At 36.3% G+C, this 13,621-nt stretch overlaps 1 protein-coding gene and 1 long non-coding RNA gene across 4 annotated transcripts in view; one reads left to right on the top strand and one right to left on the bottom strand.

Annotated features, from left to right (window-relative positions):
• The window catches only part of SMCHD1 (structural maintenance of chromosomes flexible hinge domain containing 1), a 152,799-nt gene that overhangs the window by 118,957 nt on the left and 20,221 nt on the right, over positions 1-13,621 (top strand). For 2 of the 3 annotated variants that reach the window (XM_027068601.2, XM_053206132.1), the window contains 4 exons: positions 1,523-1,645; positions 5,158-5,348; positions 7,018-7,127; positions 7,591-7,661. In XM_027068601.2, coding sequence (XP_026924402.1) covers positions 1,523-1,645; positions 5,158-5,348; positions 7,018-7,127; positions 7,591-7,661 — 495 coding nt within the window. Of the gene's footprint in view, positions 1-1,522; positions 1,646-5,157; positions 5,349-7,017; positions 7,128-7,487; positions 7,662-13,621 lie in introns of those variants that run through there. The other variant, XM_053206131.1, reaches the window with a different exon arrangement.
• Positions 5,532-8,761, bottom strand: LOC113602202 (uncharacterized). The gene is made up of 3 exons (XR_008291735.1): positions 8,570-8,761; positions 8,057-8,314; positions 5,532-5,774 (listed from the first exon to the last, which is right to left on the bottom strand). It is a non-coding gene; the product is annotated as an uncharacterized LOC113602202 (long non-coding RNA).

Below are 13,621 nucleotides of genomic sequence, written 5' to 3'. Positions count from 1 at the left end.
GCCCTCCTCAATACCCATCACCCACCCTCCCCTCTCTCCCACCCCCCATCAACCCTCAATTTGTTCTCAGTTTTTAAGAGTCTCTTATGCTTTGGCTCTCTTCCACTCTAACCTCTTTTTTTTTTTTTCCTTCCCCTCCCCCATGGGTTTCTGTTAAGTTTCTCAGGATCCACATAAGAGTGAAAACATATGGTATCTGTCTTTCTCTGTATGGCTTATCTCACTTAGCATCACAGTATCCAGTTCCATCCACGTTGCCACAAAGGGCCGTATTTCATTCTTTCTCATTGCCACGTAGTACTCCATTATGTATATTAACCACAATTTCTTTATCCATTCATCAGTTGATGGACATTTAGGCTCTTTCCATAATTTGGCTATTGTTGAGAGTGCTGCTATAAACATTGGGGTACAAGTGCCCCTATGCATCAGTACTCCTGTATCCCTTGGGTAAATTCCTAGTAGTGCTATTGCTGGGTCATAGGGTAGGTCTATTTTTAATTTTTTGAGGAACCTCCACACTGTTTTCCAGAGTGGCTGCACCAATTTGCATTCCCACCAACAGTGCAAGAGGGTTCCCGTTTCTCCACGTCCTCGCCAGCATCTATAGTCTCCTGATTTGTTCATTTTGGCCACTCTGACTGGCGTGAGGTGATACCTGAGTGTGGTTTTGATTTGTATTTCCCTGATGAGGAGCGACGTTGAGCATCTTTTCATGTGCCTGTTGGCCACCCGTATGTCTTCTTTAGAGAAGTGTCTATTCATGTTTTCTGCCCATTTCTTCACTGGGTTATTTGTTTTTCGGGTGTGGAGTTTGGTGAGCTCTTTATAGATTTTGGATACTAGCCCTTTGTCCGATATGTCATTTGCAAATATCTTTTCCCATTCCATTGGTTGCCTTTTAGTTTTGTTGGTTGTTTCCTTTGCTGTGCAGAAGCTTTTTATCTTCATAAGGTCCCAGTAGTTCATTTTTGCTTTTAATTCCCTTGCCTTTGGGGATGTGTCAAGTAAGAAATTGCTACGGCTGAGGTCAGAGAGGTCTTTTCCTGCTTTCTCCTCTAGGGTTTGGATGGTTTCCTGTCTCACATTCAGGTCCTTTATCCATTTTGAGTTTATTTTTGTGAATGGTGTGAGAAAGTGGTCTAGTTTCAATCTTCTGCATGTTGCTGTCCAGTTCTCCCAGCACCATTTGTTAAAGAGACTGTCTTTTTTCCATTGGATGTTCTTTCCTGCTTTGTCAAAGATGAGTTGGCCATACGTTTGTGGGTCTAGTTCTGGGGTTTCTATTCTATTCCATTGGTCTATGTGCCTGTTTTTGTGCCAATACCATGCTGTCTTGATGATTACAGCTTTGTAGTAGAGGCTAAAGTCTGGGATTGAGCCACATTCTTTTAAAGTAATGCCTGTTTAATGACTTTATGTTCTTGAGTTGTCCAGATTGTTGATTTTTTTCTGCTGTCATTCTGGGATGTCTGGTACGGAGTAATTGGTCTTATAGTTAATTTTTCTTTACAAATTACAGATGCCGCACATTGAAGCACTTTTGAAAAGAAAACTATCAGAACAGGAAGAACTGAGGAAAAAACCTAGAAGATCATGTACTCTTCCAAACTATACTAAAGCCACTGGAGATGTTTTGGGAAAGGTTTGTGTTTAAATCTTTTAAGAGGCAGTACATTTTATTATGTTATGTTTAAAACGTGTTTTAAAGTAACATCATAATAAAAAGTGTCAGGTTTTTTGTATTTTTTAATGTGTTCCTATAAATTACTTGTTCTCATTACCATAATAGTGATTTGGCGGAATTCAAAACTGGCATAATTCCTAATTGTGGAATTCCATAATTCTTACTTTTGAGGGCTGTGGCAGAAATTAGTATGTCTCAGTCCGAGGCTTGTTACCTGCTTAGAGACGTTTTCATGTCAGATGACTTTATAGGTAGCCAAGACCTTTTCATGTGACTCAAACCTCAGTGAGACAACAAAAGAAAAAGGTAAGAATTTCTCTCAGTCTAATAATGTTAGTTAGTTCTGGGGTGCTCCTAGAATTTAAAAAACAATAGCAGAAAATTTCATACATAATTGCTGCCAAAAGAGTTCCATCCTTCTTTAATTCTTTGCTTCTTTGGTTTTTCCTTTTGTCAAATGAATTGTATTTTCATTTTTATCTTTTGATTATTCAATCCTGAACATTCTGTTTTATAGAAAGTTTTTCTTGTAGATGTCCCCAACACCTTTAGTTTTTAATGATGTTAAGGTTTGTGGTGTTATTACGTATTTGTGTTTTACTTGTTGAACTTTTCCATTTCATATGCATCTCTCCTTTCTGCTTTTACCTCTGTTTTAAAAGTGAGGAAACTGAGGGGCACCTGAGTGGGCTCAGTTGGTTAGGCGTCCTACTTCGGCTTGGGTCATGACCTTGCAGTTCGTGGGTTTGAGCTCCACATCAGGCTCTGTGCTAATAGCTCAGAGCCTGGAGCCTACTTCAGATTCTGTGTCTCCCTCTCTTCTCTGCTCCTCCCCCATTCATGCTCTGTCTTTTTCTGTCTCTCAAAAATAAATAAACGTTAAAAAATAAATAAATAAATAAAATTGAGGAAACTGAAACTGAGGTAGAGAGATTAAAAAAAAACTTGCTCAAGGTTACATTACATGTGGGTAAGCAGCAGAGCATGGGCTCAAATCCAGGCAGAGTCTGTCTCCAAAGTCTGGATGTTAATCAGTGTTCTTTATGCCTATGTGCATCATACTACTTTTACAACCACTATATGAGTTTTTTATAGTATTTCTAGGTTTTGCATGAGGATATTGAAGTTCAGGAATTTAATTGTCAATATATAGTTAGTAAGAGGCAGAACTTAGACGTAAACCAAGGTTTTTCTGACTCCAAAGCCCATTGTAGTTTCTTTATAAACAGTTTCCTAGCACCACAAGCCAACTACACAGTGAAAAGAAAGGGTGATGGTTACTCTCAAAGTGTGTAGCTGTGTGTACTGCCTAAACCAATAATGGTAGCACTGCCATTAATGTGTTGCATTATTACTTAAATCCAAAATATGAAAATTGAAAAACTAAGTTATAAATTCATAAATTAGAAAACAAGATTCTGATTTATATTTTTTAAAGTTGTTATTCCTCAGAACCCATTTAAAGAATTTATAGAAAGAGGTAGTCTTTGTAGAAGAAGCAGTCCTACAATTTAAGCTTAGTCTAAATGTTAGGCTAACAGTCCACACATTCAGTGGTTATTTGATACAAAATTCTTGCTCAGTAGGTAAGATTTTTACCAAAGCATAAAATAAATTTCAACAGAATAAATATATTTTAGTCTTCCGTTCAAATATTTCTCATCACAGATCTTAAAAATCTGGGAGAACCTTTGAAATCTCATTTTACATAATTTCTCCTTTGGCTTCTCAGAATACAAGTCCTCTCCTAACCATCAAGAGAAAAATTTCTACTCCCTCCATATCATGCTTAATCTTCCTTGATTCCTCTAGGAAAAAAAAAAAATTCTTGTATTTATTCTGGTATAATTCTAAACTAGAATTAATAATTATGGAATATAGTAAGGGACAAGAGGAGATTTTTCACCTAGACTTTATAATGTGTTTATTTTTGTAATTTTGAATACCTTAGTTAACTTGGATGTTTTAGTCTTCCTCTCCTGAATTCCAAATACCTTGAAATCCCATCTGCATTTCTTTCTTTTAAGTGCCATTCATCTCCCATTCCTGAGAAAGAAGTCATGACATCCATGAAAAATGGCTAGAGTGGGCTTAAAAGAGCTGAAAAATAGTTAAAGCTTGAATGAACAGAACACTGTATATGGTACACAAGTAAAAATGGTTCGTGTTTTCTACAGGATTGTGTTTTTGGAAAAGAAAATCCTATATATATTTCACATCACCTGAAAGTTTAAGAAGAAAGTGTAATGTTAAGGAGCCTAGTGAGAACTTCCAATTATATCTTTTTTAAGAAATAACCCAATTATAAGATCAGGGTACTTGTAGAACAACCACAGAATGGGCACCTGTCCTCACACATGTGGTCACAAGTAGAATGAGGTCACTTACTTTGATTTGCCTCTTCTAATCCTTCCTTTGTTTGTTAGAACATTTTTTTAAATCTTCATTTACATGTACTAGTTTCTTTGCATATCTCTCTTACCTTTATTCCACTAACTTAGAGGATTGGAATACAAGAGTAGACATTGTGATGTTTCTAACAATGACAGGACATTTTCATTGCTAGGGCACGTTTTTGCAACCTGGTCAGGTAAGAGTAAAGGATAGATGCTACCATAACGATGCAGTGAATGAGGTTTTGAAACTGGCCTCAAAATTTCAATCTTGTTGGACTTTGAGCAAGAATGTTTGTAACTAGGGGCGCCTGGGTGGCTCAGTCAGTGAGCGTCTGGCTTGGCTCAGGTAATGATCTCACAGTTTATGGATTCAAGCCCCGCATCGGTCTTTGTGCTGACAGCTTAGAGCCTGGAGCCTGCTTCGAATTCTGTGTCTCCCTCTCTCTCTCTGCTCCTCCCCCGTTCATGCTCTGTCTCTCTCTCTCCTTCAAAAATAAATAAAAACATTTTAAAAAAAGTTAAAAACGAAGAATGTACAAATACTGAAGTATTTGTAAATAGGAAAGTAAGTTTATTCTAAGTTCCAGTGTGTTCTTATAAGCAGAAGAAACGATTCTTATTTGTGACATTTAGATTTGTTTTCTGAAAGAAATACTGTATATTGGAGTGAGGTGTCTACTTAGAAGGGTATGTGATGTATAACTATATTTATGTTTAGTTGAATCTTAATCCTTCATATGTGTATATTATTTTATGGTTATTTTATCAATTAAGATCTATCCCAGTAGTGAAGGTATCATATATATCATTAATTAGCTAATAACATTCTAAGTATTTTTTCCTTGCTCATTTGCAAAGTTTACAGGAGTTTACTCTGTGAAACAGTTTTTCCAAAATTTAATAGCAGAATAGACTGTTAACTATTTAAGCCAGTAAGCTTTTATAGTTTGAGAATTTTCATGTGAGTATTTCAGAAAAGTTTTTGCTGTTTAGATGTGGGTTTTTAAAATACTTAATATCAAATTTTTATATATTTAAAAGTTTTTTACCTGATTTTTAAAAAATGGGTTGTAGATTGCACACCTGGCACAAATTGAAGATGACAGAGCCGCAATGGTTATTTCTTGGCATCTGGCGAGTGACATGGACTGTGTTGTCACCCTGACCACCGATGCTGCACGTCGTATCTATGATGAAACCCAGGGTCGTCAGCAGGTGTTGCCCCTTGATTCTATTTATAAGAAGACTCTTCCAGATTGGAAAAGGTTAGAAAAAAGTGGGAGTAATGATTTTTTTCTGAAATCACTTTTCTGTTATCACAGTGCTTAATTTTGAAATGGTTTCTGTAAAAGATGCCTAAAACAAACTGAGCAGTGACCCACATTAACTAGGTTATCTTTACCTTCTTTACAAATGAGTATACTTCATTAAGATGAGTATTGCAGTGAATTTAATCAAATATGCCAGGCATGTTTAATTTGCCAATTAAATGTTATTTGTGTATAAGTCACACATGCACACACAAATCCAAAGCAAGTTTTTGGCTTTTGTAACAGGAAGGATGTCAATATCATTGATGAAATACAAAACTCTTTTATTTGGAGTAGGAGTGTAGATTCATGTCTTTTGTCCTGTTTATGTCCTGTGAAGATAAGCAGTCATCATTTAGGTAGAGAAGGTCTGCATTGGAACTGCCAATAGCAAAGTTGAAATGTAAAAGACTAGTTAGAATGTTGTATTATTATTTTAATATAAATCTAGTTTTTTTAATTACTTCCTCATTTACTTTTCAAAGTATGTTTTTAAGGAATAACTATGCAAACCAATTAGGCATTTTTTATCTAAAAAATACTTTATGTGTACTCTGATTTTGAGCTTAAAAGACTAGAAGGAAATGGTAACAAAACAAAATAAAATGTATAATGGAGTATTAATGAATAATTTTCTCAGACTTATAAACAAAGTTGTACAATTGGGTAGGAATAGGGACTTGACGGAGAATGGGACCTCTATTCATATTATATATGAATGTTATTAAACTAACATTAATTTCATTTTGTAATCTAAAAATGGTTTGAGGAAACAACCAGAATTTGAACTCAAATCTGTCTGCTTTTAAAATCTCCCACTTCGCTACTAGTCAGTACTCATTTTAAACAACACAGGAAATCCAGTAATTCCTGTGTTCATTGAGGGTAATACTTTTTGTATGAATAGTTTTTCCTTTAGGAGGGCCTCTTTTGTCTGCAGAATCTGTGAAGACCAAGTTAATATTTGACTTAGGGGAAAGTATGAATTTGGTATTTGCGGCTAATATTTGCATTAGAAGCTAGTTATTCTCTCCATTCCTGGTATTGTGCTTCTTACTCAGATTGAGTTAATAACTAGCTCCTAGAGCCACCCCTAGCCTGCAGTGCTCCTACTTTCAACATTTGAGAAAACCAGCACCATGTGTAAGGGAAAGGTCATGACAGTCTAGTTAGCCTCCATCTCTTGAATCTCATTGTTCTCTCTGGGCTGCCGTTGCTCATTCTGTACCCTGTATGGAAAGGACAGGGAGCCAGAGTACTCAATCTCCCTCCCTCACATGGGTCTCTGTCTTGGGCCTTGCCTCTTTCCCCATCCGTGCTAGGGCCACTCTCCACATGAAATAGTCATCTCATTTAGGGGCAACTTTTGAGGCTGCTTTTCTTTTTTCCTTGTTAAACCCAACAGCAGTTTATATTGATTTTAATAGCACTGATAAAACTAAACAGATATTCTTATATAGTATATATTATTCTCATAGTTAATCATTTAGGAGTGTCACTTGTGGATAAGGAATTGATTTAAATGACCACAATAATGATAAGCAACGTATACATATGCTTTTCATATTATGTTTTTTAATTAAAAATTTATATTTGCTTTAGTATTTAATTTCTTTTCATTCAGACCTCTACCTCATTACCGAAATGGAAAATTGTATTTTAAACCCATTGGAGATCCAGTCTTTGCCCGAGATTTGTTAACATTTCCAGACAACGTAGAACATTGTGAAACAGGTAAAGGAAATTGTGATTTTTTTTTTTTAACTTTATTTATTTTTGAGAGAGAGTGGGGGGCGAGGGGGGTGGTAGGCACAGAGAGGAAGATAGAGAATCCAAGGTAGTAGGCTCCACACCATCAGCAAAGAGCCAAGCTTGGGGCTCTAACTCACAAACTGTGAGATCATGACCTGATCTGAGGTTGGACACTCAACTGACTGAGCCACCCAGGTGCTCCTATAGTGACTTTATAATACAGATGTTAAGACTTATGATCCAGATATACAAATTACTGGTTATGGAAATTTACGTTATTTATTTTTTTTGTAAGTTCTAGTTTTATTAATATTTAATTCTCTTTTTTTTTTTCCTTGTTAGAGGGGTAAAATTTTGATGTCAGCATTCTAAGAAAATTTTGTATGCCAACATTTTAATATGACCAAAGATATCATAATTTAAAAAATTTATTGAACTTTTTTAGTATTTGGTATGCTGTTAGGAGACACCATTATTTTGGATAATTTGGATGCTGCCAATCATTACAGAAAAGAGGTATGTATTTGAATTTTTTTTTTAATTTCTAGCTCTACTTTTAATGTGTGTTTTTAAAGTTTTACATTTTAAGGCCCTATATAGGAATAATTTTGTGATAATGTTCAGATGACTAACCTTTTCAAAACCAATTTAAATCCTGCAAATTGACAAGCAGCATAAAACTGGACACAGTATGTGAATGAATGGGCCAGGATACAAATTAAAATGAGACATGTTTGGGGGATTTGAAATTATCTCAAAACTAGTATCTGCTGTTGATGATGGTATTGGAAAAAGAGTATTCTCAGATAATGTTTGTGGAAATGTAATTTGATGGAGCTCTTATTGTTAGGGCTGCTTTGACAAAGTACCACAGACTAAGAAGCTTAAACAATAGAAATTCATTGACTTACACTTCCAGAGGCTTGAAATCCAAATTCAAAGTGTGGGCAGTATCGATTCTTTGTGAGGGCTGTGAGGAAAGGATCTATTCCAGGCCCCCTTCCTTGGTTTGTGGATAGTCTTCCCTGTGTCTCTTCACATCCATGCGTATCTATGTCCCCTTCTTATAGAGACACCACTTGTTGGATTATGGCCCAACCTTATAACCTCATTTTAATTTGATGACTTCTATAAAGACGCTATCTTCAAGTAAGATCACATTTGAGGACCTGAGGGGGTAAGACATTAACATAGGAACTTTGAGGGACACAATTCAATCCATAACACGTTTGAAGGGCAGTTTGGCAATATAAATGTTTCAGTTATCTATTGCTACCTAGCAAGTACTGCAAAGGTTAGTAGCTTTAAACAATAACAGCATATTAGTTTTCAGGTCTCTGTGGGTGTCTCCAAATAGTGTTAGCTAGTTGGAGTGTTGTCTAGTTACACTTGGGATGGTGGGAACTCCAGAGTGCCTCACTCACACAGCTGGCATTTGGTGCTGGTTACTTTCTGGGAATTCAGCCGAGTCTGGTCAGAGGCTCAGCTGGCACTATCTTCTTTTGTCACTATTCTCAAACTGCCACCCCAGGGTGTTGTGGTATAATGCCATTAAGAATTTTTAGGGGTGTCTGGGTGGCTCAGTCAGTTAGCCATCCAACTCTCAATCTCAGCTCAGGTCTTGATCTCAGGGTTGTGAGTTCAAGCCCCACATTGGGCTCCATGCTGGACGTGGACCTATTTAAAAAAAAATTTTTTTTTTTAAGAAACCCTTTTGTCTACCTAAGAATCTAGGAAGCAGGGCCTTATATCTGAGGTCTTAACAAAGGGACATCTTTAATTTCATTTTGACCCTTAGGATACATTTTACTGGTGAGGCACTGGGTTTGATCTTTGTTCTGAGGTTCTTCATTTCTTTTTGAAGAACATTTTGGTTACTGAGCAGGCTGGAGATGAAAAATCACCTAGCATGTCCAGGGTTAGAAATATTTCATTGACATTATTTTTATTTTCTTATTTCCCTTATTATTATTAATTTCTTTGAAATTAGTTCCTACTTTATCTCCTACTCATACTGACTAGTTGATACTGGCTGCTGGCTGGGCACTCAGCTGGGGCTGTAGGCTGACACACATGGGTCTTTTCATGTGAGTCTCTTCTTGTGACTGCTTGGGTTTTTTCAAATGACATCTGGGTTCCAAGAAGGGGTGTTCCAAGCAGTTAAGACAGAAGCTGTAGGTCTCTTAAGTCCCATCCTCAGAAAGTACATTTCATAGCTCAGAATCTGGCCAGCCCAGATCCAAGGGGGTAGGTGGGGAGGTGGGAATAGACTCTCCCTTCTCCATGGGAGAAGGGGCAAAGAATTTGCAGCCATCTTTATACCATCACAGAGTGTTAAAATAATTTATCTTACAGACACACTCCCACAAGTATATGAAGATGTGCACAAGAATATCTATTAGGGTATTAAAAGAATTTAAAACGGGAAACTTTGGAAACAGTCTTAAATGTCCATCATTTAAAATTGGGCAATTCCATTATAGTAATGTATACAGTAGAGTATATGTTGCTGTTAAAAAGAATATAATAAATTTCCTTCTCCTAACAAGGAAGATGTATAAAATATATTTTGTTGAAAAGTTGCAAAATTATATGTAAGATGTTACCGTCTTAAAGAATAAGCTTATGGTGGTGAGGGGAAGGGAAAAATGAGTAGAGAGGAGTGGGAGATACAGACTTCCAGTTATGGAATGAATAAACTATGGGATTAAAAGACATCATAGGGAATTTAGTCTGTTATACTGTGATAGCGATGTATGATGACAGATGGTAGCTACACTTATGGTTAGCACAGCATAACATATAGAGATGTCAAATCACTATGTTGTAGCTTGAAACTAATGTAATATGTGTCAGCTATACTCAAAAAATGTTTTAGTTAATTTAAAAATATTCTTGTGTTACTTTAAACAAACTGAAAGAATATGTTGTCTACTGTTGGATGTGCTAAGGATTATCACTTCTATATTACTTTTAAGTTTTACTTATAAAAAAGGAAACCTCTGAAGGATGGCTTTTCAAAGGGCACTTCCAGAGATTGAATAAAATAATGCACATAAAGCATTAAGCTAAGAGCCTGGAATATGGTAAAATTCCAGTAAAGGAAAGTTCTGTCTGTATCTGAGATCCAGAGGTCTTGAATTCTTTGATACAAAAGAAGTATTAAGTTTAGTAAGTATAGTGTTAGGAGTTCGGAAATACCAGGTAGTAAACATGTATGAAAAACATTATAGGCTCTCAGATTACTATAACTGAAAATGAGTAAGAATATTTGCAATTATGTAAGAGAAAACAGAGGCCAGTTTAAAATACTAGCCAGTATCTACAAATAGTGTATTCTAGAATCATGGGTACCTTAGAGATGATATGCTCTCACTTTCTAAATGAGAAGTTTCTGAAGGATGGCTTTTCAAAGGGCTCTTCTTAAGCTCAGGAAAAATCATGGATGTGTACCAAATCACATCCACTTATGGCAGAACTAGAACCGAGAAGTTTTTCTTTGCACCCAGTTAAGAAGAAATAATAAATGTACTCTGATTTAGGAGAGCTCTAAGTTAGCGAGATTACTGAAAATTACGCAACTAATTGGGGAGTAGTATTTGGCATATTGATGAATGTTTCCATGGGAGCCCAATAATGACTTGTAACATACTGTACCAGCGAACACTTGTGGATGGAGAAGGTACTATATTCTGGTAGTGGTTAGAATGTGTATATATCCTAAATTATAGAGTAGAAGTCATACCCATTAAATATCATGACAACATGAAAGCTTACTAGTGAGAATAGAAGTAACAAATTGGATAATAACTGGAAGATTCTAGTTCAGTCAGTATTTAGACACTTAACTCTGTATGAGACATAGTGGATGCTATTAAATGTTGAACAACTGGCTCTCTGGTGAGTGGGGTGATAGGACCCTGGTTTGTAGCTTTTGCCCAAGGTGTAAATCCTCCTATCATGGCTGATTTCCAGTGGCCTATGTGTAGCCACTGAATGAGACGCTCAGGAGAGTTTGCTCTCTTGACCTGATAAACACTGACTCCAGCATACCACCAGGCACAGTGCTAGGCACTGAGGGCTATCAGAGACAACTCAGAGGAAATTCCTACAAAGATAAACTAAAAGGCTGTTTCTGGGTACGTAGGTTATGTATCTTAAGGTATGAACTGTCAAGAAAGTAAGATTTCTAAGTGAAGGTGGAACTCAGATAAACAGAACTCTAAAGCCAGGATTTGCCTAGAGAACATTTGTCAAAGTAATTGAACTAGAGCATCATTTTTCATTCCTTTGAGAGACTCAGAGGGTAAGAGACAAAACCCAGGGCTTTAACCAGAGTGGGGAATATGATAAAAGATCCCTTTCCCAATAAACTGGATCCCCCAAAGGGCTAAACCTTAGTGTAAGTTGAACAGAAAAAACTGCCACTTTGATCTCAACTCCAAGTGCCTCTGGAGACTGCAAGAAAATTACCTCTTTTGAACCTTGGCAATAGGTGGAAAAGGGAAAAAAACAAAAACCATTTTCCTGAGAATTCATCAATATAAATAAATTGGCGTCTCTGTCCTTAGATATCTGATTGGAGGAAACAGATTGTCTCTGGAAGAATTCACCTTTATCTCAAACCTGAAATAATTTCCATAGTGAACGTAAAAGCAAATATTTTTCTTAAATATGTTTAATACAATTCAAGAAAAGTGCCAAAAACAAGAAAAGAGCAAGTTGACTTGAGAAAATCAAATGAGCTTCTAAAACTAGAAAATACACATAAACATGAAATACTGGGAAGGTTAAACAGTATAATAGAGAATTAGTGAATCGGAAAATAGGTCAGAAAAATTGTGCAGACTGCAGCCTATGGGGAAGGAATGACTGTAAGAGGAGGAGGAAGTTGAGAGTCATGGAGGACAGAATGAGAAAATCTAAAAAAAAAAAAAAGTCTAATTACAGTGCCAGAGTGGAGGGAGAAAAAGATCATAAGGCAATATTTGAAGAATCTAATGGCTGAAATTTTTTTACGTTCCTCATAACTAGTATAGCAAATACTGATTGCTTTGCTTCCAAAGTTTTGAATCAGGTCTTATAATTCCACCAGTTAAGTACTGTTCTAAAGCTCTTATGAGAAAAGGCATTTGTGGCATCCCTTTGTAACATTGTTTTTGGTAGTTTGTCACTGTTTTCTCTTCCTGAATGCTTTATGCAATTTCTGCAGAGTCAACCCCTTGTTTTTATTTCACCCCTTCCTAGTCCCCAGGGCAGGTAGTTTCCCAGAGCTATACGGCTTTTGCTCACTCACTGAATTGGCAAAAGGTGTCGTCATCTTTTTTGTCCAAATTCAGTGCTTAGGGGGTAGAACCGTAAGATTGAAGGATACTTTAAGAGTTGAAACTGTCCATGAAAGTAGTATTTGCAGAACTGTTCTGAAAGGGAGCCAAACTGTCCTTTTTCCTGGAGGCTTATAAACTCATATTGTCATTCTACTGACAAGAGAATGGACAAGTCTGTAAATAAATTTGAGTGTGTGTGTTATTTAAGATGGTATCAAATCCTTAAAAACATTGCATGAATCCTGATAAATGGATAGTACATGAATACAGTTTGTATTTTGAATGTTCACTTAAAGAAAACATAAATCCAGGGACGCTTGGGTGACTTGGTTAAGCATCTGACTCTTCATTTAGGCTCGGGTCATGATCTCGGAGTTTGTGGGATCAAGCCCCGTGTGGGGCTCCACGCTGACATTATGGGGCCTGCTTGGGATTCTCTCTCTGCCCCTCCCCTGCTCTCACACTCTCTGTCTCAAAATAAATAAATAAAACTTAAAAAAAAAAAAGAAAAGAAATCTGCAAATTCAAACCAAAACTAAGAAAGTTGTGCCTGTTTGTAGTAAAACAAAAAGATTTATTTTACCAGAGTTTACCACAGATTTTCTTCTTACTGCGTTTAATAAATTTTTTTTGAGATTTTTTACTGTTAAGTAATTTCTACACCCATTGTGGGGCTCAGACTTAAAACCCAGAGATCAAGAGTTGCATGCTGTACTGAGCCAGGCACCCCTGCATTTAAATTTTTTTTAAGTTATTTGCTTATTTATTATTTTTATTTATTTATTTATTTTGAGAGAGAGCTTGCATGCACTCACAAGCTGGGGATGGACAGAGAGAGAAGAAAGAATCCCAGGAGGGCTCTGCACTAACAGTGCGGGGCTCAAACCCACAAACCATGAGATCATAACCTGAGCCAAAGTCAGATGCTTACCTGACTGAGCTACCCAGACACCCCCCTGCATTTAAATTTTTTAAGAAGTATCCACCTCAGTGGGAAAACATTTGTAAAGTACCCATAGAATTATATTAAAAGAATAAATAGTAGTCATGATTTTATATTACGTTTTTCATTTGTTGCTATTTTTCATTTTTAAAAAAGTCAAATTTTATTTAATATTTTATTTTTATAATTCAGAGACTCTTTAACCC

This window comes from Acinonyx jubatus, chromosome D3 (assembly GCF_027475565.1).
Source record: "Acinonyx jubatus isolate Ajub_Pintada_27869175 chromosome D3, VMU_Ajub_asm_v1.0, whole genome shotgun sequence".
Taxonomy (NCBI): Eukaryota; Metazoa; Chordata; class Mammalia; order Carnivora; family Felidae; genus Acinonyx; species Acinonyx jubatus.
This window is presented reverse-complemented; position numbering and strand designations above follow the sequence as displayed.